General features: G+C 37.1%; 5 protein-coding genes across 14 annotated transcripts in view; all 5 read left to right on the forward strand.

The window, feature by feature from the left end:
* The first annotated feature begins 115 nt into the window (after window positions 1-115).
* On the forward strand, window positions 116-7,390 carry LOC105267127 (uncharacterized). Of its 9 annotated transcripts, none has more exons than XR_892231.1 (7): window positions 116-213; window positions 1,140-1,330; window positions 2,895-3,011; window positions 3,941-4,130; window positions 4,485-4,686; window positions 5,012-5,170; window positions 6,964-7,030. XR_892231.1 is itself a non-coding variant. In XM_011305770.1 (6 exons), exons 3-6 carry the CDS (start codon window positions 5,048-5,050, stop codon window positions 7,346-7,348), a joined length of 591 nt encoding a protein of 196 aa, XP_011304072.1. In that variant the 5' UTR covers window positions 4,104-4,130; window positions 4,485-4,686; window positions 5,012-5,047; the 3' UTR covers window positions 7,349-7,390. The 9 variants fall into 9 exon arrangements, 5 of the variants coding, with proteins under 5 accessions (XP_011304072.1, XP_011304073.1, XP_011304071.1 ...); XR_892230.1 differs by lacking the exon at window positions 6,964-7,030 and adding an exon at window positions 6,090-6,169; XR_892229.1 differs by lacking the exon at window positions 6,964-7,030 and adding an exon at window positions 6,050-6,134.
* A 499-nt stretch (window positions 7,391-7,889) lies between these two features.
* On the forward strand, window positions 7,890-9,790 carry LOC105267129 (uncharacterized). The gene is made up of 5 exons (XM_011305774.1): window positions 7,890-8,029; window positions 8,409-8,583; window positions 8,807-8,958; window positions 9,246-9,353; window positions 9,517-9,790. The coding sequence occupies exons 2-5, from the start codon at window positions 8,473-8,475 to the stop codon at window positions 9,626-9,628; spliced, it is 483 nt and encodes a 160-aa protein (XP_011304076.1). The 5' UTR covers window positions 7,890-8,029; window positions 8,409-8,472; the 3' UTR covers window positions 9,629-9,790.
* Window positions 9,791-10,635: 845 nt separating this feature from the next.
* Window positions 10,636-13,413, forward strand: LOC105267130 (uncharacterized). 2 transcript variants are annotated; one of them, XM_011305777.1, is made up of 5 exons: window positions 10,636-10,709; window positions 10,794-10,937; window positions 11,340-11,512; window positions 12,464-12,580; window positions 12,809-13,413. In XM_011305777.1, the coding sequence occupies exons 1-5, from the start codon at window positions 10,701-10,703 to the stop codon at window positions 12,936-12,938; spliced, it is 573 nt and encodes a 190-aa protein (XP_011304079.1). In that variant the 5' UTR covers window positions 10,636-10,700; the 3' UTR covers window positions 12,939-13,413. The 2 variants fall into 2 exon arrangements, with proteins under 2 accessions (XP_011304079.1, XP_011304078.1); XM_011305776.1 differs by having other exon boundaries at window positions 10,658-10,937.
* Window positions 13,414-13,862: 449 nt separating this feature from the next.
* On the forward strand, window positions 13,863-17,520 carry LOC105267131 (uncharacterized). Its single transcript, XM_011305778.1, has 4 exons — window positions 13,863-14,045; window positions 14,308-14,492; window positions 17,144-17,260; window positions 17,379-17,520. Exons 1-4 carry the CDS (start codon window positions 13,875-13,877, stop codon window positions 17,485-17,487), a joined length of 582 nt encoding a protein of 193 aa, XP_011304080.1. The 5' UTR covers window positions 13,863-13,874; the 3' UTR covers window positions 17,488-17,520.
* A 1,294-nt stretch (window positions 17,521-18,814) lies between these two features.
* LOC105267169 (uncharacterized) overlaps window positions 18,815-19,659 on the forward strand; it is a 1,774-nt gene continuing 929 nt past the window's right edge. The window contains exons 1-2 of the mRNA XM_011305827.1: window positions 18,815-18,994; window positions 19,073-19,269. Of these exons, the coding sequence (XP_011304129.1) occupies window positions 18,821-18,994; window positions 19,073-19,269 (371 nt within the window). The 5' untranslated portion in view covers window positions 18,815-18,820. The remainder of the gene's footprint in view (window positions 18,995-19,072; window positions 19,270-19,659) is intronic.

The following is a 19,659-nucleotide window of genomic DNA, read 5'->3' on the forward strand; positions in this document are numbered from 1 at the left end:
CTCCAATTACTTGAGCAAAGAGTAGATTTCGTGGAGGAAGTTGAAACACATGGATTTTCACATACCAACATCCAATGCCCTCACAATTCAGTTTGAAAGAGTTCGTTTGGGATGTTACGTGCTGTAGTCCTGATGCTGCTACTATCCACCATTCCCAGATTATCTATTGCGAATCAGGCCGTCTTATTATTTCCGAAGACTACTTTCTTCCAAGTGAGTACATTTCGAGGAAAAACAGCCAGATGTATTTATCTTGGATTGAGATATTTCGAATATGGATATTAGGAACTGAATGTACTCTTTTCATAATGTATATGTGTATATCCGGGTAAAAAAAAAATTTAATCGGAATATTTTTTTCAAATTTTCCAAAAATTTCTGGAAAATTTTTCAGACATTTTTTTTATGAAACAAAAAAATTCGGAAAACAATTTTATTTTTGGGAGAGGTTTTGAAAAATTCAAAAAGTAAGAAAACTACAGTATAATTAAAAAAAAATGGATTCGCAAAAATTTCTAGAAAATTATAAACAAAATTTCTGAAAATATTCCCAGAAATTTTTTGAAAATTTGGAAAATAATTCCGATTACAATTTTTTTTTACTCGGGTAGACAAGAAAGTTGATTAAAAAATTAACCTCCCGCTCAGTTTCCGCGACTGAAGCTAACGAACATCAAATATTTCCAAGAAGTTTCGAAAGCTGTAGAAACCCCCGACTAAAGTTGCAATGATCCAGCAAATGGTGATTAGGTTTTTTCGTAATGAAGTTTGACTGAATTTCCTGAAATCATGAAAGTCCATTGGCCACAGTTGACGTCCATCGATTTGACTGCGACCGAACGCTCGAGTGGATTCATTGTTAAAAATAATAACATGGGATCGGTGGAATATTGAAAATCAATGGACTCCTGGGGCTTTGTGTTAGGCTGGGGCACTGATGGGGTCATATATAAGCAAATACAACTTGACTGAAATATGAATCGAACGTTTGGACACGTAGCGGCGATGAATTTTCGATTGACGTCATCCAATTGACTGGATTACCCTCTGATCTATGAAAATTGCTGGAGCCCTGCCATCAAAATTCATAGATCATTTTCCAGCGAATGAATACAATACCACAGATTTTCTATCAATAGTTTACAGTTGGCATTACTGTTCCCTTCATCACTAGCAAAAGGGGGAACATCGTCACAAATTTTGGATTTCAATTCAACTACGCCCTACCATGGAATCTGAGCCAACTTCATGAACCCGGGGTCATACCTGCCAGAAAAAATCATTTCGATCTTCGCACCGCATATTCTGCTATCGAACAATTGCTCGATACGTGAGTACAACAATTTATGTTTACCCACACCGAATAACCGTTCAAAAAAATTGTAACCGGAATATTTTTTCCACATTTTCAAAAAATTTTGCGAAAAATTTTCGGAAAATTGCATTTCTATCCATGGATTTTTCTCGGGGATATATTTCTCCATTTTTTTTTTATTTAACCAAATTTTTTATTAAATATAAAAGTCTGAATTTCCAAATATTCGCAACCTTAAAAACAAGTATAAAAAAAAAATGGTTCTATGGACGGTATTTTTTTTTGGGGAAAATTTGGTCTGTATAGGCTCTGGAGTTTTAAATTATTTACATTTTTTCTGTTTCCGTGTTTTACATGTTATTTCTCTTTTGAGATTTTTATATTCTAATGTGCCTAAAAAAATAAATTATTTTCTGATATGTAAGAAAAAAAAAATGGCGCTACGGTATTTGCGGGATATATTTCTCCCACAGAATTCATGTGTGCGACGACAATGGGGTAGAAAATCGGAGCTTCGATAACTCGGGGAATGGATTTCGAGTAGAAAGAGAGAAAGTATAAAGGGTGGTAATAACGTAAAGTCTGAAGTAAAAGGGCCTCATTTTATTTTGTTGTGTATTTATCCCCGCGATTTCCCGTTAAAATGGCGCCTCGGTACTCACGCGTTAACTGTTGGCCATTCGAAGGAACATTTTCCAACGGACGATCCACTTTTACGTCCGAAATGCCAGTCCAAAGCGGATCCAGTTTAAAATTCGGGGATAAAACAATACAAATTTTCGTAAAACGAAACTAAGAAACGATGAAAGTTAAATCTCTGGGCGAGATAATACAACTTTTTATCACTTGCAAAGTCCTCCATCGAGAGAGAAAAAAATGTTTGCGCACGCGTGCTGGATCCTCTGCAGAGACATTAAAGTTCTTCAAGTATTTTCTCAGCTGAGATGACGTGGTATAAATTGAATCCCACTGAAGCCTGGATTAAATTTAAAAAATAATTACAAGACCGTTATATGAATTACAGGGAGTAACGAAGAAGGCAGGCTTTATCAAATTGTAATGAGTAATTTCAGTTGATGAGGGTGTAGAGGATAACGAGATTATCCTTCGTCAAAGAAAATTGATTCACGTTGAGGGTTTTCATTGTCTCCATGCCCTTGTCTTCTTGCACACCTCAAAAGATTGATGGAACGGTGGATTTTTGAAAATATCAGTGCCATGAAAAGTAATCGAGTCGGGAGACGGTGGTCGAATGAATTAATGAGAAAGTAAGTGCACAGGGGCGTAGATTAATTGGAATATAAAGTAATTAATTCAAGAAGCGAGAAAAGCACGGCAAAACATTTCATGGCGGATCGATTTATGGTGATGCTGAGTTCAACCGAGAAATTCCACTGGCAAATGAATTTTCTCACTCTATGAGTCTAATTTATTTCGCTCATTCGAATAATTATGGTGCATTTGGAAAAATAAATACAAGAGTTCTTTTATTCGGATGATATAGATAACTCGAGAGGACGTTGAGATGTATCACAGTGTGAAATTGTACTAAATGAGATCTGGATATTTACTTGCTTAGGTATGGCTGGAGGAATGGCAAGGAGTGCCTTCTGAGGAGCATCTGTGAGCTAGCTGAGACGCCTCTGGGTGAAACCGACCGAGACATCCTCCAGGAAGTAATTCACTTGTTCCTAACGTGAGTTTATTGAGTCAAAGATTTGCAGAGATGCACAAAGGAGATAATAATTGTACTTGACAGTGATGGAGTTGTCTAAATTCAGAGTCACTCTCAATATTTTATTTCAAAATGCCTAAAAGTAAAAAGATTCCTAGAGAGATGTTGTTCAGTTGCCAGACGGCAAAGGGTAACAAGTCCAATTGCTCCCTTCTCAACTTTTCGACGAATATCTCTCAATCTAAAAGAGATACCGACATTTTTTCTCGGCAACTCTTTTTTGTACAGTGGAATGAGAGCTGCAAAAAAATTTTAATTGAAATTTCTTTATCTCTTAGATTTAGAGATATTCTTGCAAAACTTATGGAATAGTTAAATCGACTTGTGCAAAATAATTCTGCTGCTGGCGAATGCAATTATTTTTATTGTATTCCCGGTAAAAAAAAGGGTAATCGAAATATTTTTTCTGAATTTTCAAAAAATTGATGGAAAAATTTTCAGAATTTTTCTTTTTAATAAAAAAACATCAGGAAGCAAAACAATTGTATTTTTTGGAAATGTTTTGAAAAATTTTAATTGCCCTTGATTTTTTTTTAGTTTCTAGAAATTTTTGCAAATATAATTTTTTCTTTTAATTATCCTGTTGTTTTTTAATTTTTCTTGACTTTTTTGATTTTTCAATATTCTCAAAAAATACGCCATCTAAATTATTTAAAAAATTTTCCTATTCCAATTTTCAAAAAACTTTTCAAAACCTTTCCCAAAAATAAAATTATTTTGCTTTCCAATTTTTTTTTTGAAAAAAAAAATTTTCCGAAAATTTTTCCAGGAATTTTTTTGAAAACTTGAAAAAAAATATTCCGATTAAATTTTTTTTTCACCCGGGACCTCTTTGCATCTAAATTCTGTCCTCAATTGAAGGATCGAGTCATTACTTTGGATTCTTGCAGGCCAACGGTAGATTTACCAGAGGTGGGTAATTCCACTCACCAGAGCGTAGACAAATCGTATCACGAAGCCGAACTATTGGGGAAATCTGGTGGTGACTGTACCCTGACTTATCCCAATTGCCCCGAATCACCACTCAAGTCATTCACAAAGATATCCCTCACCTCCGACTGACTCCAAAATTCACACCCCGTAAGTTCCCACTTTAAAAAAACACTAAAAATTCGCCGAAGAAACCCAATAATTGCCTGTTATTTTCCAAAAAACAATATTCCTTTGATTGGATGGAAGCCAATTATAATGGAGCGCCCGCGGGACAGCTGTGATTTTTTTTTCACAACTGCAGTAAAAAATTGAATTGCACGAAAAAGAGTTTATCAATTACCCTAAAATTCCGAGGGGGAGGGCGTTATCCACCCCAACTCCTCAATTGTTCTCTGATTATGCAAATAAATTGTCGAGTGGGAGTGATACCACCAAGTAACGCGATTGAATAGTTTGAGGAGTCATTTCAGAATTCAAGCCACTTGCATTAAATTCACATAGTTGGAGTTTAGCATACTGATTTTCGAGACAATAAGCCATTGAATCCGAGTTATAAGCTGGAGCAGGAGACACCCTCACGTCAAAACTTGCACGTAGCATCTTCCTTTTGTTCCTCATCTTGTGAGTGTCGTGTGCACGTTACAGCATCTGCTGTCACCTCGGCTTCGCTCATCTTCTTGATATGTCAACGACAAAATCAAGTGTATGTATCTCAAAGTTCCGTATTCCCCAGAATTTACCGAATTCATCGGAGCTAATCTCTCCACCAAAACTGCTCCAAGCAACAAATTAATTATGAATTATATCAAAGTCATATTATTTACAATACCGAACTATCAATGATGGATAAATAATTTTTTTAAATAATGACACACGGAGAATTTTTACAGAATAATTGTGTCTGGATAGAATAAATTCTGTGAACGTAAAAAATAAAATGGGAGAATAAATAAAATATGGAAGCAAGGTGTGAGGGTCTGGTAGCGAAAAAGCCTCGATAAAATAAATCGTACGTTGAACTTTCGCAGAATCCCTGAGGTTTCTGGGTATCGTGAGACAGCAAGATGATACTCATTAGTTTCTTGCTCATTGGCTTATACAGCGGATGGGGATGTGGCGAAACGATGGCCAACGAGGAACTTCTGTATCCACCACCTCTAGTCTACCCATTTGGAGGTACCATCAAGGTGAGACAACAAATGACATTCATTTTAATTCCAGGTGATTCCCGAAAACTTGAACACTCGAGTCTCACTCGATCCACTGCGTTACCCACGTCCCATACACTCGGCCAATCCCTTCAACTCCATTTATGGCGACACTCGCCCAGAAAGAAACTCCACGAGACTGGGAAAATGGTCTTTTATTTACGAATCCTCGGGTTTTACGGTCTCCGTAGCATTTTATTCGTGATAGACTCCATTATCCGGCTGCTTTGTGGCAACCAGTAACAATCCTCAACCTCTCTCACCACCTCACTCACACCTCATTGGGTTTAATCGATAATTAACTTCTGTCTAGTCCAGGGTGTGGGACTAATGGAATCGGAGTAACTTTTTCATTAGATGGGCTTCACCCTCTTCCTCAGACATTCACCGTTTCTTATAAATTCCCAAGTCAAACAAGTGCAACTTGTTAGACATGGAATGTTTGGTACTGATTGAACACCTTTTTTTTCACATCAGATGAAACGACAATCTTGAAGAAAGTTCCACCTTGGAATTTTATCTCGTTTAATTAGCCGCAGTCATGAATTTATTAATTACACTATTTATTGGCTTCACAGTATCGAATGAATTTAGGAAATTTGTAATTAAAAATTTTTAGGGCTGAAATAGATCTTAACGAGTTTCACGGTAAATCCCTGGAATGTCGAGTTGATTTTTTGTGTCGTTGAAACACAAAGGGAATTGCTTTCAATCTCTTTGATATCACATCAAGTTCCACAAAGTCTTCAGACATTCTTGTAATAATGCGCTCATATTTCCATTGAAAAGTTACTCGTAGGTATATCTGTGCCCATATCCCTCGGCGGTAGAATTTTGGTTTACGGCCAGAACCTGCAGTTTCAGTATGCACTACCCCAGAATGCAACATTCTTCACAGACTATTTCACATCATTAACTAAACGACGGAGAAGGTCAACAAGCGGTGAATATCAAAGAAAACTATTTTACGAATTTTTGGAGCAAGAAATGACTAGGTAAGTTATTTTCTTGTTAAATCAAATTATGAATGCATACACAAAAAATAAATAAATAAATAAAAATGATGAATACACAAGGATTACAAGATTACGAGAGAATTTTAAATCTTTTTGATGGTGGCAGTTGATGCAGAATGCAAGTCTAAGCGATACAGTTCATTAAACACAGGAAATCTTAATTGGTCTTCCGCTGCCGTCAACTCTGTGCGCTCATTAATGGATTTTCCCTCCTTTTTACTGCTATTTCCCTGCCTTCAGTCGAGCTACGAAACATTTTCTATGTCTCCGATTCTCTCACTTTGCCGATAGCACTTCTTTTATTGTAACTATAAATTAATTTTAATAAGTACAATTTTTCCATCGGGATGAATGGATCGGGAAATATTCCATCGTTCACGGGGGGTGAAAAAAATTGAGAGGACAGTCAATTATCGGAGTGAGAGTGCATCCATCGTTAGGTGATAATTATTCATTGTGTAATTAATTGGACTTCGGTCTTCACTCACTTTTTACCTCGAGCGCTTGTACGCGTTGGAATTAATTCGTGAGAATTTTTTTGTCATTTCATTTCAGAATATCCGTAGGAAATTTCAATTCACTCATGAAAATTTATGATTTTCCTTTAATTCCATGTGAACCGTGAAATTTCGTAATGATTTTCTCCTAAATCACTCTGGGTGCTACATTTTATGTGGAATTACAATGATTACTTAATCATTCGGAAATAACGATTTAAATTCAAATAGTAGTTTCAATGAAAGGGAATTATTCCAGATGGTGTGGAGATGGCATGTCATGCATGATGAAAAGCATATGTCAGGTATCACAAATTCCAGTGGGAGATGGTAGCCTTGTTGGTGAGCTTCTCAACGTAATGCTGACGTGAGTAACCATGTTTCTATTTTATTTTTGTAAATTCACCGTGAACCACTAGCACCGACATGCATGAAGGAGCAATACTCCATGTACATGGTAATACACAACAGGAAAATCGTTTATTCACAGGCCAGACTATGGAAACACTTCATTCTTCACTGGTCTCCATTACCTCAGAGCAGCTGAGGCTGGCAGAGAAGGTGGCGATTGCTCCACAATCTTTCCAGGATGTCCAGAGAGCTGTAGATTTCTCGATCACATCACTTCTTTCTCTCTCCATTAATTAACCGCCCTTAATTGGCCCATTATCCATTTTTAATTCCTTGTCTGAGAAAAAATTCTACAATAAAAAATTCAAAACAAAATTTATGGCTGCAATAATTTCAAAAATCCCGGTAGAATAATTCTCATTCATTCAGAATACTTTTAATTCTTGCGAATGATCCTCAAAAATGAGAGAGTGTAATGCATAATTATTGACGTTTTCGAAGAAGCCACGGAAGATCCCTGAATAATTTAACAGCCTAAGTAGACTCACTCATAACGCTATCATTGAGTCTGAGAATTTTTCAATTTGCCATGCATTAGCACCGGCCATAATGCGGAGAGCAATATTTGTCCACTGGTGCCATAAACTCAAAGTTCACGAAAAGCCAGAAGCCAGGAGTAAAGGGTAATATATATGAGGCCAGGGTTACATAGACTCCCTGGGCAACGAAAACGACACCTGCTCTGTTTACCAAAGCACTAACGACCTCGGTATACACCACTGAGACCTGTCCACAATGCTAATGCCACTGGTACACCCAATTGCCAACCAAGAAGTGTCAGATGGCTATCCGTTTGTCATCATCCTTTTTTTTTCAGTTCTCTGTTGAGTGTTAAAAACGCCAGGGAGAAGACTCCGGAATAGTTTCACCTAACGAGTGAAGATTAAATATATAACCACGTTAAAAAAAAATTGGTGAGCAGAAAAATAATTCACTTGAGTATTCCAGAGGTTTTTATCGTTTCCTATTGAATTCAACATGTACCAGAATGATTGTACCAGAATATAGCGATAATAAACAATCACTTAAATTGAATAAAACAATGACTATATCTGTGGGAATCAAGGGTAACGACCGCGTACTAATTGGCACCGTAGATCCTGTAGGGTTGAAAGCCATGGCCATGAGTTGGTGAAGAGGGTGAGTGGGTGGATTTAACTCGCGGGGTAAATCGTAGACTGGAAACTAGCGTTTGAAACTTGGCTGGATGTGTTCAGTTGGTTGGAGAAACTCTCACTCCCCGACACTCTTCCTACGGTTATGAAGTACGTGATAGTACGCACACTGTTGCAGATACATATGTTATACAGAGGGTTGAGAATCCGAACTGGAGTCATTTCACCTTCACTTTGATACCATGCGGCTTCTGTTTTGGATCGTTCTGTTTGTCATGGCAGTTGGATGTGACTTGGTTGGGCTACACCGCGCCAAGAGGGTCGTTGCTTTCAGGAAAGGGAGCACTTTCTTCGTGAGTACTCGATGAATCACCATTTTTTTTACTATTGATTCGATCGAGTTGAATCGACATTTCCGTTTATTCCAATGGATCTATCGCATGATGTCACCGGTTTCCATTCGACGGTTTTCCTGCTCGAGGTCGTTTCTTTTTTTTCCAATTTTTTTCCCCCAGCCTACAATAAAAACTTACAATAAAAAGTTACAGTTGGTAACTGATTTTATTTGACCCGCAGTACCGATTGAACTACAAAATAAATTCAATTCCCTGGACAACGATATTCGCTCAAGCCGCTGGTTTCAAAGTGGCATGGCACTTGCCGGATGGTACACGTACACGGAGATCCCTCCCGGATTTACATTCAGCGGCTGAACACATGTACGAGAGGTAATAAATACTTGACACATTCAAGTGAATAATGCAACTGATGTGTGCCACTATATTTTTAACCCCCCGTTCACCCCCCGTTCACCCCCCGTCAAGGACGACAAACCAAGTACGGACTGGTGGGTTGAAACCTGCAAGAGCAATAACGGGTAAAAGCTGCATATGAAAATGGCCCCCCAATGAATATTCCAAACCCCCTGAATAATGAAAAATCCCAAAAAGAATGATCCCCCTTGAAAAATGTAATTGCACACGCCCTGACGGTGAGAAATAATGTTTTTTTTCAGTCATGGATTCGATGGCCATGCCTGCCTCGTTCAAAACATCTGCGAGGCACTCAACTATGCCAGCAAGAGAGGCGGTACCATTGGCAAGATATTAAAATTGCTCGCCAGGTACTGAATCACTTCAATTATCTCCGGAATTCGCTGAAAATCGATTAATCGAAAATTTCCCTCCCTCTGACGTATTGCTTTGATAGATCCAATGGACTAGTACTGAATCTCTGTCTACCCCCTTTCAATTCCCCCCTTGCATTGGTATCCCCTTTGATTTCAGTGCATCGAATTCCAACTGGACTCATGCCGAGAACCCTCTGGTTGATTGTGAGCAACACAGGGCAGCATGTCCACTGCAATTGATCAGTGTCGATGGCTTCTCCGAGATGTGAAGCCTTTGTCCATTGTCTCGTTGCTCCACAGCGATATCATGTTGTTGATATTGTTTATAAACTCGAAGTATCATCGATCATCATGTTGGAGAACATAATTATCCACCGATCAAGGGATTAAAGACAAATAAATCGTGAGAAATTTATTGTATGTCTTATATGTATTCAGAAAAGTTCAATAAAAATTATTAACAAAAAAAAAAGGCAGAATTTACGAAAGGTTTCATTTTGAAAAATACTTTCCATTCACTACTGAAATAAAAACAGATTTTTAAATATATATTAATTTTTAACAGGATTATTTTTTTTAATGTATAGTATTATGGCATCAAGACTGCCATTTTTATTCTCCACACCCTTCTCGTAAAAAACTCATCAAAAAATTTACGAGTCATTAAAGTAGAACTATTGCGTTTTATTGAAATCCATGTGACAATATTTGATGCTTTCTGAAAAATAATTCTTTTTCATAGAATAAAAAAAAAATGAATAAGATAAAAATTTTCAGGAGACAGATTCTAATTAATATTGTTAGTTATTATTTTTAGGTGTAGCTTGAGAGAGAAAAAATCTCCCCCGCGAGATGAAAAAACCAAGGGTCGACAAAATGGCATGATTCATCCCCAAGCCACCCAGGATCACTTCAGATTTCATCTCATAATTATTTCGAATGCTGCACACAATTTTCAACATTTATTATGTAACAATAATTATATCGATATCAAATAATAATTCATTCGATTCTGGAATTACCATTTAATGTGATAAATAGAGGGATTCGTCCAGGAATTTGAAAAAACCTTCTGAATTACCCATGGGTTAGTGAAATACAATGAAATCCACCTGTACACCAGTCCAATAAAGTGCCAATGAGTAAACATAGCGGGTACTTTGGTGTCGTACCAACGAATTATCGCGTCGTGTTGTACGTTTTATCTCTTTCTTTTTCTCTATTCATTGCCGATAGTCCTCAGGTACAGAGTACAAAACCCCAGGTTTCACTATTCGCCGGAGGTGCCTTTGAAAAACCTTTTGCAGTTTCGATTGGACGGAAAGTCAGGAGTTAATCGACATGATGACTGTGAGGGCTCCATTTTTCATTATCATTAATCATCCTGTAGTAGTGCTTCATTCTTCATGTTTAATCCTTTTTTCCATCGGAAAGGAACGGAAATTTATCCTCTTGGTGAGTTGTCTCAGCTTTGTGACACTCGTTTCCGGAAACGCCAGTGCAGAAACTTGTCCCGAGTCGAGAATCTTATCCCGACAGAAAAGATATTTGTTATTCCCAGAAGGCAGTAATGTGCAGGTAAATCAATTGATAATTGATAATTGGATCATTTGATAATTTTATTGAACTATTGTGAACAATCGGGAGGAGTCGCGCGTTCCTGAAGTCATGGAATCACAATTCCAATTGAAAATTCTCCCATGAAATCATTTCGAAGTCGCGACGAATTAATTAATATTAATTAACATCAGTTAATTAAACAAATTGAAATGTAATCAAGTATAAAATATACTTGATTCAAGTATTCATTTTTTTTCGTGTGTAAATCTGCATTCATTGAGACGAATTTCCCGTGGAATTCATCCGCTGAATTTTCTTTCGTGTCTTTCATAACAGAGACCTGATTTTCTATTTGAATATTTCCATTCACAATTGAAAACGTCTTCCGGTAGATTTGATAAATGCAAACAACATTTCCAGTGTGTATTCTGCTTGACGATCGGATCGCTACCACGACCGAGCGATCTTGTGCTAGGATTGACAGCAGCTCTTGCTTGGGAATTGCCGAATAAAGTAGACAAGAAACTAACGAAATTGCTGCATCGTCAGAGCCGAAGTATTCTCTTCCCTCGAATCGAAGCTTTCCTCCAATCGTAAGTCACTATCCACAATATCGAGTTATGCATTGGCCCATGATAACAGCGGAGAGATGAAAGAAAATCACTCGTCATGAGAAATAAGCCATACCCAGAGATTTTTCTGCCCTCAAAAAATAGTAAACAAAGGAATTGATGTTCATTCAATCGAAAATGCTTGTTGAATATTTTCCATCTATTTTGCGTGCAAATATATTCAGCGTAATACGTAGCATTGGAATTTTCTGGTTGCCCTCGATATTGACAGAAATGCCCTCTCGGGGATGTCGTGTATTTGCCACTAGCAGTTGCAGACGTTGCAATTCACCTTCTACTCACACTCCTTTATTTTCTCTTCTCCTCAGATCACCATCTTGAATGCTAGATTCAGGGGATCTGAAATTGAACACTGGCTTCGAATCCCTTTTTTATCTAGGTTTATTTCTGGATCAAGTGTTTGTAAAAAATTCACTCCTCTCCCCAATTTTCTCTTTTTATCATCCCTATATTTTTAACTTCATTTAAAAAAGACTTTTATCCCGAAAACCTCTAGATCAGAACCCACAAATGTTGGGCTTTTTTTCGTTCCTTTTAGCGTGCGGTTAGTACTTGAAGAGTGGTTCGAGTGTGTGTTGAGGATTGTTATTGGCCTTTTGAGGATAAAGCATCGTGAAGAGGATGCTCATTTAAATTTCAGTTTGTCTACTGTGACGGGCTTGAAGCAATTGTCTCGAAATCCTCAGCTAGCTTTTGCCTCCTTTGATTTTCCTATTTGCTTTGAGGTACTCGATACTCGCAGTTGTCGTTGTCATACCCAACTTTATTTTATCCACGGGTTCAAGTATTATCCGGAGTTCATTCGTAGACTTTATCGTTGATCTGAATCCAGCTGAGAATTAGATTCTACCCAGTGATGAGATCACACAGAATTCCTTGGGTTTAATTAAAACTTTGTATTAAATGCGTTAGGACTGGTCTTGATGGGAGATCCTGCGTGCTGCGAGCACTCTGTGAAGCCGGTCAGAAGAGCCAAGAGCTCGTTGGAAAGGGGACGTTTGTTCAAGAACTACTTCATTCCATCTTCAGGTAAAATTAACTTTCCTTCCTAATAACCCCCTTTTCAGCAAGATTTCCCCTTTCACATTCTATTGAAATTTTTTTTTTATTTGAATTGATTTTTTTTTCACTGTCTGTATTAAATTCTGTGAAATAGTCATTTCATAAATTTAAGTGTAATTCATTAGTGCTGTTATCAACAGCAGCAATCTCCGAATCTGTAATTGCTCACTAAAAAACTAGACTTCATTCCCACAGATTGCGAGGGGACAGTGGTAAATTCGAAAAGTTTGAGCATCATGTCTACGATTCAGCTCATGAAAGTAGTGGCGACTGTGCTAAAGACTATCCAACTTGTAAACACTCCATCTACGAGCTCGACTTCTAACGCTTGAGAGGTTAGAACGTACCTCAAATGACAGTCGTTCCATCAACTTTTTTCTGTACCATGAAGAATCCATGGAAAACTTTCCAGACGGAAACTCTTTGGACGTTCCTTAATTGTGGTCTACGGTAGCCATTGGGATAATGCACCCTTTTCTACCGGGAATTCAGTGTCAGCGTGACGTATTTTTGACAATAATTTGGTGGTAGGTGTGTCAATGAGACTGAAAAATTCTCCATGGACCACTCGAGAAACTCCCACACCACTTTATCTGGCAAGTTGCCTATCGGAGAGGGAATTCGGGGATTCCCCGAGTGCTTCACATATCCGGTGCATCCAGAGGGCGTTTTTCGGAGGGGGGATTTATGGGTATCCAGTGTTTGTCTCAACATTTGACAAATCTTTATCGTGAGAAGAATCGGTGAATCCGGGGAATTTAGTACGTGTTCCTGAAGATGTGAGGATAATCGCGAAATTATTTATCCCTTTCATCAGAAATTTCATTTAGAAAAAAAAAATGGTTCAGTTAAAATCAACACAATAATAAATATAAATAATTATCAATTCCAAAAGGATCACTTATGTAAATAAATTGATATAAATAAATTTATGTGCCGATAGATAATTGCTCTGTGTACATGAAATAAATAAATATAGGTGTTGAATATACGAATGGGTTTCTACAATTTAGATTTTAATCTCAGAAAATGAATTTTAATGCATAAAATATCAGACTCATGGATCAGCTAACGACTCGCGGGGAAATACTAGAGCTTTACCATCCTGGATATTTCCCTCGGAGGTTTACAACGATATTTGCAGTAGTTAATGAACGCTAAATCATGCGTAAGCCATTTAACAACAGTCCCGTTGCACTTGAAATATTTCCGACGGTGTGAAAATGAACATTCGGCCATACATCACCACCGAGATCCGAAAATGGTTGGAATAATGAATAAAACCGGGACATTTAGGGTAATGTTATTCTTATCGTCGTTCAGAGCGATAATCTGTTTGAACGAATGTGTCAATATCACGGAAAATCGGAGAGAGGCAAGAGGAATAGCTGGAAAGAGATATTTGGTATTTCCCCAGGGCAGTAATGTACAAGTGAGTAAACAATATTAAATAAATTCAACCGTTGGTCATAAATTCTGGTGATTAAACTCAAATATGATCTTGAGCTGGGGAATCTGGGGCCTGCAAGTCGTGGACTGTTAAATAACTTTTCATTTAATTTCACAGCCTTTGGGGATGGAAAATTCAAAATTTCGGGGAACTCCAATAAAACCTGGAAACTCTAGATTAATTATTATGATAATTTTATTTTTTTTTACACGGTTTTAGGCATTTATTGGTAAACTTTTTACAGTTAGTTTATTGTCTGACTTTGGGGACTTTAGCGAAACCCACCGGTTTTTTTACCATGGGAATAACTGCTGGATTGGCTTATGAGTTGCCTCATTCGAATACTGTGCCCTTCAGGAAACCAGCGGAGGTTTATCATCGAAGGAGTCGACGAGATCTGTACAAGAAAATTGAGATGATGATGAATACGTGAGTTCAGAAGGAACCATTTTTTTCAAGTCTACTGAATATATGTGAATATATGTTTTTATTTATTACACAAATATATTCCCAGGATAACTAGATATAACTCTGTTTTTCCAAGGAGTCCTGATCAAAAAAAAAATTTAATCGGAATATTTTTTCAAATTTTCAAAAATTTTCTGGAAAAATTTTCCGAAATTTTTTTTTATGAAACAAAAAAATCGCAAACAAAACAATTTTATTTTTGGGAGGGTTTTGAAAAATTTTTCAACAATTCAAATAGGAAAATTAAAAAAGTAAAAAAACCGTAGGAAAATTAAAAAAAATTATATTCTCAAAAATTTCTAGAAAATGATAAAAAAAAGTTCGCGAACCAAATTATTCAAAAATCTTTCAAAACATTTCCCAAAGATACGATTCTGACGCTTCCCGATTTTTTTGTTTCAAAAAAAAATTTCTGAAGTTTTCCAGAGATTTTTTGAAAATTTGGAAAAAATATTCCCATTAAATTTTTTTTTTTACCCGGAGTATTTTGGTTTTGAAGCTGGTGGATATTTTCTCCTTCGGAACTAGCCATTGCCAGGATCTCAATGTTCAACTCCTGGTGAAATATAACGCACTCCCCATTCCTCGTCACCCCTGCACTAATGCCCAATTCACATTTCCCCTTTCATCTTACCAGTCGTTACGGCTCAACGTTCTTGGCTTCGACACTGTACGCTATACCTCCAGTATAGAGTACTTTACGTCATGCCACTTAACGAGTTTGCAACTCTCGGTAGGTGGAGAGTCATGTCGGTAGTTTTATACATTACGATCCGATTATAAGTGACGTTAATGTTCCCGTGACGTACACCGGAAAAACCATTCTTTGTCGTTTTCCCTCTGATTTGAAAATAGATGCTCCTCCCGAGAGAAAATCCTCACTTGAGGATTACTCCCTAAGATTTTACAGGAGTAAAATGACTCTCTGACTCTCCGAATGCGATCGATCCTCCCCAAATCAATAAATGAGAAAATCCCGATAGGATTTCCCGATAGGATTTCCCGATAATCTTCTCAAGTTGCATCTAATGTCAATCACAAATCAATTAAAAAATTCTAATTATAATTTATTGAGTTGAGGTTTTGGCGCGAATTTCGTGGGATAAATGTGGAGATAAATTTTTATTGATTTCGTGTAATGATGGGGGATCGAGAGGAGTTGTTACCTCTTCGTGGGACAAATAACATGAGTGGTAATCTTGTAGAGGTGTATTGAGCTGAACGGTTATTACTGGTGACCGAGGATGGGTCAGTCGGAGTTGAATGCCTCTTGGGGTTGGGAAGGGGTACAATATCGATATCTTCTTAACTAAACCGACCCATTCGTATCGTCTAACCTGATCATTTACCGATATACCCCAGGTTATCCCGAGGTTATTGATGCTCCCCGATAAACCTAGAATATATCTCCAGGGAATCTGATTTCGCGTAATGCCACGAGTTTTTCTCTTATCGCAACAATTTTTCATTCGCTTTTTCTCAGCCATTTTGATAATTAATCGCATATGGTTTACCGAATTAATTTATTCATTTTAGATCGATCAAGTATTTATCTCAGCGAAAAATCACTTGTTGTTGTTAGATCAATACGTCGGTTATTTAAAATTAATATTTACTCGCATTAATTCAATGAATTATTTTGATCGGATGAATTTATTATGAAGGTTAATTCAACACAGAATATGACGGGATTTTATCGTGGGCTAGCTCGCCATTTATTTATCCGTTTTCGGTGTAATTAACGGGTTGAAAAAAATTGTAATCGAAATATTTTTTACAAATTAAAAAATTTTTTTTTTGTCAAACAAAAAAAAATTGGAGAAGAAAATAATTTTATTTTTGGGAAAGGTTTTGAAAAATTAAGAAGTAAGATAACAACAGTATAATTAAAAGAAAAAATTATATTCGAAAAAATTTCTAGAAATTTATAAAAAAAAAAATTTCAAAACATTTCCCAAAAATAAAATTGTTTAGTTTCCCGATTTTTTTTTTATTTCAAAAGAACAATTTTCGGAAAAGTTTCCGAGAAATGTTTTGAAAACTTGGAAAAAATATTTCGATTACAATTTTTTTTTCGCCTGGGTTGTCGATAGTGATTTCATGTTTTTTTTTAATCACGAGTCTCCGATTTTTTGATCATTCAATGCGTCACGAATTTTAATCTCCAAAAATTTCCCCACGATCTCAGTGAACTCCAGCCGAAATAAAAAATCCATTCCAAGGAACTGCCAAAAATATGAGAAAAAAAAGCCATTTGCGATAACTCCCAAAAAAAATATATAAAGCCGGATAATAAAAGGAACCTCTAAACTCACCCCATCCCGATAAGTCTCAAGTCATTACCTGACTTACCTAGTTTCTAATCGTCTCGTAACTTCATCCCTTCACACAAACCCCCAAGAAATTTAGCAGTGTCCCCCTCAGGTTGCCACCAAAGTTTGTCCTTGTGGAACTCGTTAAGCCCCTCGGAACACTGGAGGAGCAATTTTCCTCAAGCTTCGCCGGGTGTCAAATTATGTTATACACGATTAGACGATAGAATCAAACTAAGTGATTGAATATTATTGGACATCAAGCGATAACCATCCATTGTCCTGCATGTCTCCCCGAAGACGTGGTGAGAATGGAAGGGCTTGTGTGCTCAAGACCCTATGTCTCTCCGGACAGCGAAACCGCACTCAACTTCCAAAAGGTACTTTCATCCAAGAGATCCTTCATTCGGTATTCACGTGAGTTTTACCCCAGTTTAATCACTTTATGGACCATTTCTCAGTAATTATTATTAAAGGGCTTACCTGCCTAGCCCATCACACTTGCGAATTTTGGTATCGAAACTTTTGTTTGCAGATTGCCTGGAGGAGCTTACGATGTTGATCCGAAAACGCATTATGAGAGAGCCCATGAATCTACGGGGGATTGCCACTCCAAATATTCTGATTGCTCGGGATTATTTTAAGTACCAGTCTCCAGATTACACATTGTTTTTCAAGACGAGAGAGTAATAAAAAAATTGTGCAATCAATGTTATTTCTTATTAGTAAATTCACTCTGTCATTATCAACACGATGGAATCAAATTGCGGGGGTTGAGCGCGCTTTTTATTTCATATAAAAATGCAGAGCATGCGCGGATGATCAAATTTATTTTCCCGAATGGAAGAGTTATTTGGGATCGCTAGGGTAGATAGAGGTACTGGGGGTCAATAATTTTCTTATGAATCAACCAGTGGCAGGAGCCCGAAAATTCCGATGAAATATGGGCCCCGGGGGTGGGGGTGATATGATACCCCGTGTATGCATCAAGGACGTCATCTAGCATTAAGCCAATGTTATTCTCCTTAGGGTGCACAGTATGCATGCCGTTGTAATTTCCTGGAGGGCGAACAAGCTCGTCACTATATATGTTCACCAGAAAACTACCTTTCCCCCACTTGCGGTGTACGGAATTCCACGTAAAATGCGCTGAGCGTGAGAAAGCGGCTTTACATCACATATTTTCATCGTCAACTCCTTTGGTAGTCCCGCGAAATAAAGAATATTCCAGTAAAATGAGGTGCACAAAGAAAATTTCTGCGGGAAGTCTCTCGTATGTTTATGATAACGATCTGGGTAAAAAAAATGTAATCCGAATATTTTTTCCAAATTTTCAAAAAATTTCTGGAAAACTTTTCCGAGAATTTTTTTTGTAATTTGGATGGCGTATTTTTTGGGAATATTGTAAAATTAAAAAAGCAAGAAAACCACAGTATAATTAAAAAAAAATTATGTTCGCAAAAATTTGGAGAAAATGATAAAAAAAATTCCGAACCAAATTTTTGATAAATTTTTCAAACCATTTTCCAAAATACAATTGTTTTGTGTCCCGATTTTTTTTTGTTTCAAAAAAAAATTCTGAAAAGTTTTCCAGAATTTTTTTGAAAATTTGGAAAATATATTGCGATTACAATTTTTTTTTACCCACGGAATTTCTATTTCGTGAAAATCTCCTTTCGCGAGAACCAATTCTCGATCACCTGCCCAGTCACCCCCCACAAAAAATGTCTTGAAATAATTGAATTGTGATTATCTTGAAGGGTACTTGAAGGGGTAATGGCGAAAGTACCCCTCGATAGTTGTAACTGTCTGGAATTCGCAAAACTGTCCCGTGAAGTCATTCGATAACTGCCACATCAAACATGTGAGTATTTCTGGCTACATCACAGAAGATAAAACATGAACTTTTACATAACTGCAAGAGTCGGAGTTATTGGTGTTGACCATTCCTCTTCTCCAGTGAGAGATTATCGAAGCATGAGAGCACCAAGTCCTGCAGTTATTTCCGGACTTCTGGGAGTCATCAACCTCGTCCTGGCAGATGATCGATGTCACCTCACCGAGACAGACGAAAAAGAATCAATGAACCCGAATCGAATCCTGAGTAGATCAAAAAGATATCTCACCTTTCCCCAGGGAAGTTCCTTCGTCGTGAGTATAATAATAAATATAAATTGAAGATAATTAATAATTAATGAACTTCGATTGTAATTGACCCTGGAATTTCAGCTGACTCTTACAGGACTGAAATCAATTCAAGTGAAGGAGCCGACGAATTGGAATCTGGACCTGGAGTTTGACATGATCTGGCCGATTCCAAGCGATACCATTAAAAAAATTGAAAAAAAACCGATGAAGAAATTCTACACTCGACTGCGCCGACACAAAAGGGACCTCTATTCCAATATTGAAATATCCCTCAATAGGTAATTCAGTGCATCCACTAAATTTCACCGAAAAGCACGCCTCACTCGTGTACTTTTACGTATTGATAATTGATGAATTTAATTGCATTATCATTCTGTTGGACTGGTTATGGAATAGAGATAACTCATGTATTCATCATAGTTGGGGAGAACCAATGAATCCTGGGGTTCATTTTAATTGGATTGGGATAATTGCCGGACGCTGTATTTCCGTACTTTTGCATTGTTGGAAATGATGTGTATTTAGGGTAATTATTTGATGATACTGATTTATTAATGACAGAGACGTCGACTGTTTATATTCTACAAAAGTCTAGTGACTAATGCGTCGATTTATGGTGCCTTTTGATTTTTAATTAGGGCTTTATGAGATTAAAGATTTTATTTCTG

Source organism: Fopius arisanus, unplaced genomic scaffold, assembly GCF_000806365.1.
Source record: "Fopius arisanus strain USDA-PBARC FA_bdor unplaced genomic scaffold, ASM80636v1 scaffold00044, whole genome shotgun sequence".
In the NCBI taxonomy this organism is placed as follows: Eukaryota; Metazoa; Arthropoda; class Insecta; order Hymenoptera; family Braconidae; genus Fopius; species Fopius arisanus.

Bases quoted from the DNA above. Each gene is read 5' to 3' on its own strand.
- LOC105267130 (XM_011305776.1), top strand. From the start codon at position 10,701: ATGATGACTGTGAGGGCTCCATTTTTCATTATCATTAATCATCCTGTA. The intron at 10,938-11,339 runs GTAAATCAATTG...CAACATTTCCAG, and splicing joins CAGAAGGCAGTAATGTGCAG to TGTGTATTCTGCTTGACGAT. The intron at 11,513-12,463 runs GTAAGTCACTAT...TAAATGCGTTAG, and splicing joins ATCGAAGCTTTCCTCCAATC to GACTGGTCTTGATGGGAGAT.
- LOC105267131 (XM_011305778.1), top strand. From the start codon at position 13,875: ATGGTTGGAATAATGAATAAAACCGGGACATTTAGGGTAATGTTATTC. The intron at 14,493-17,143 runs GTGAGTTCAGAA...GTCTCCCCGAAG, and splicing joins ATTGAGATGATGATGAATAC to ACGTGGTGAGAATGGAAGGG. The intron at 17,261-17,378 runs GTGAGTTTTACC...TTTTGTTTGCAG, and splicing joins ATCCTTCATTCGGTATTCAC to ATTGCCTGGAGGAGCTTACG.
- LOC105267129 (XM_011305774.1), top strand. From the start codon at position 8,473: ATGCGGCTTCTGTTTTGGATCGTTCTGTTTGTCATGGCAGTTGGATGT. The intron at 8,584-8,806 runs GTGAGTACTCGA...TTTGACCCGCAG, and splicing joins GGAAAGGGAGCACTTTCTTC to TACCGATTGAACTACAAAAT. The intron at 9,354-9,516 runs GTACTGAATCAC...CTTTGATTTCAG, and splicing joins ATATTAAAATTGCTCGCCAG to TGCATCGAATTCCAACTGGA.
- LOC105267127 (XM_011305770.1), top strand. From the start codon at position 5,048: ATGATACTCATTAGTTTCTTGCTCATTGGCTTATACAGCGGATGGGGA. The intron at 6,187-6,963 runs GTAAGTTATTTT...GAATTATTCCAG, and splicing joins TTGGAGCAAGAAATGACTAG to ATGGTGTGGAGATGGCATGT. The intron at 7,072-7,194 runs GTGAGTAACCAT...GTTTATTCACAG, and splicing joins CTTCTCAACGTAATGCTGAC to GCCAGACTATGGAAACACTT.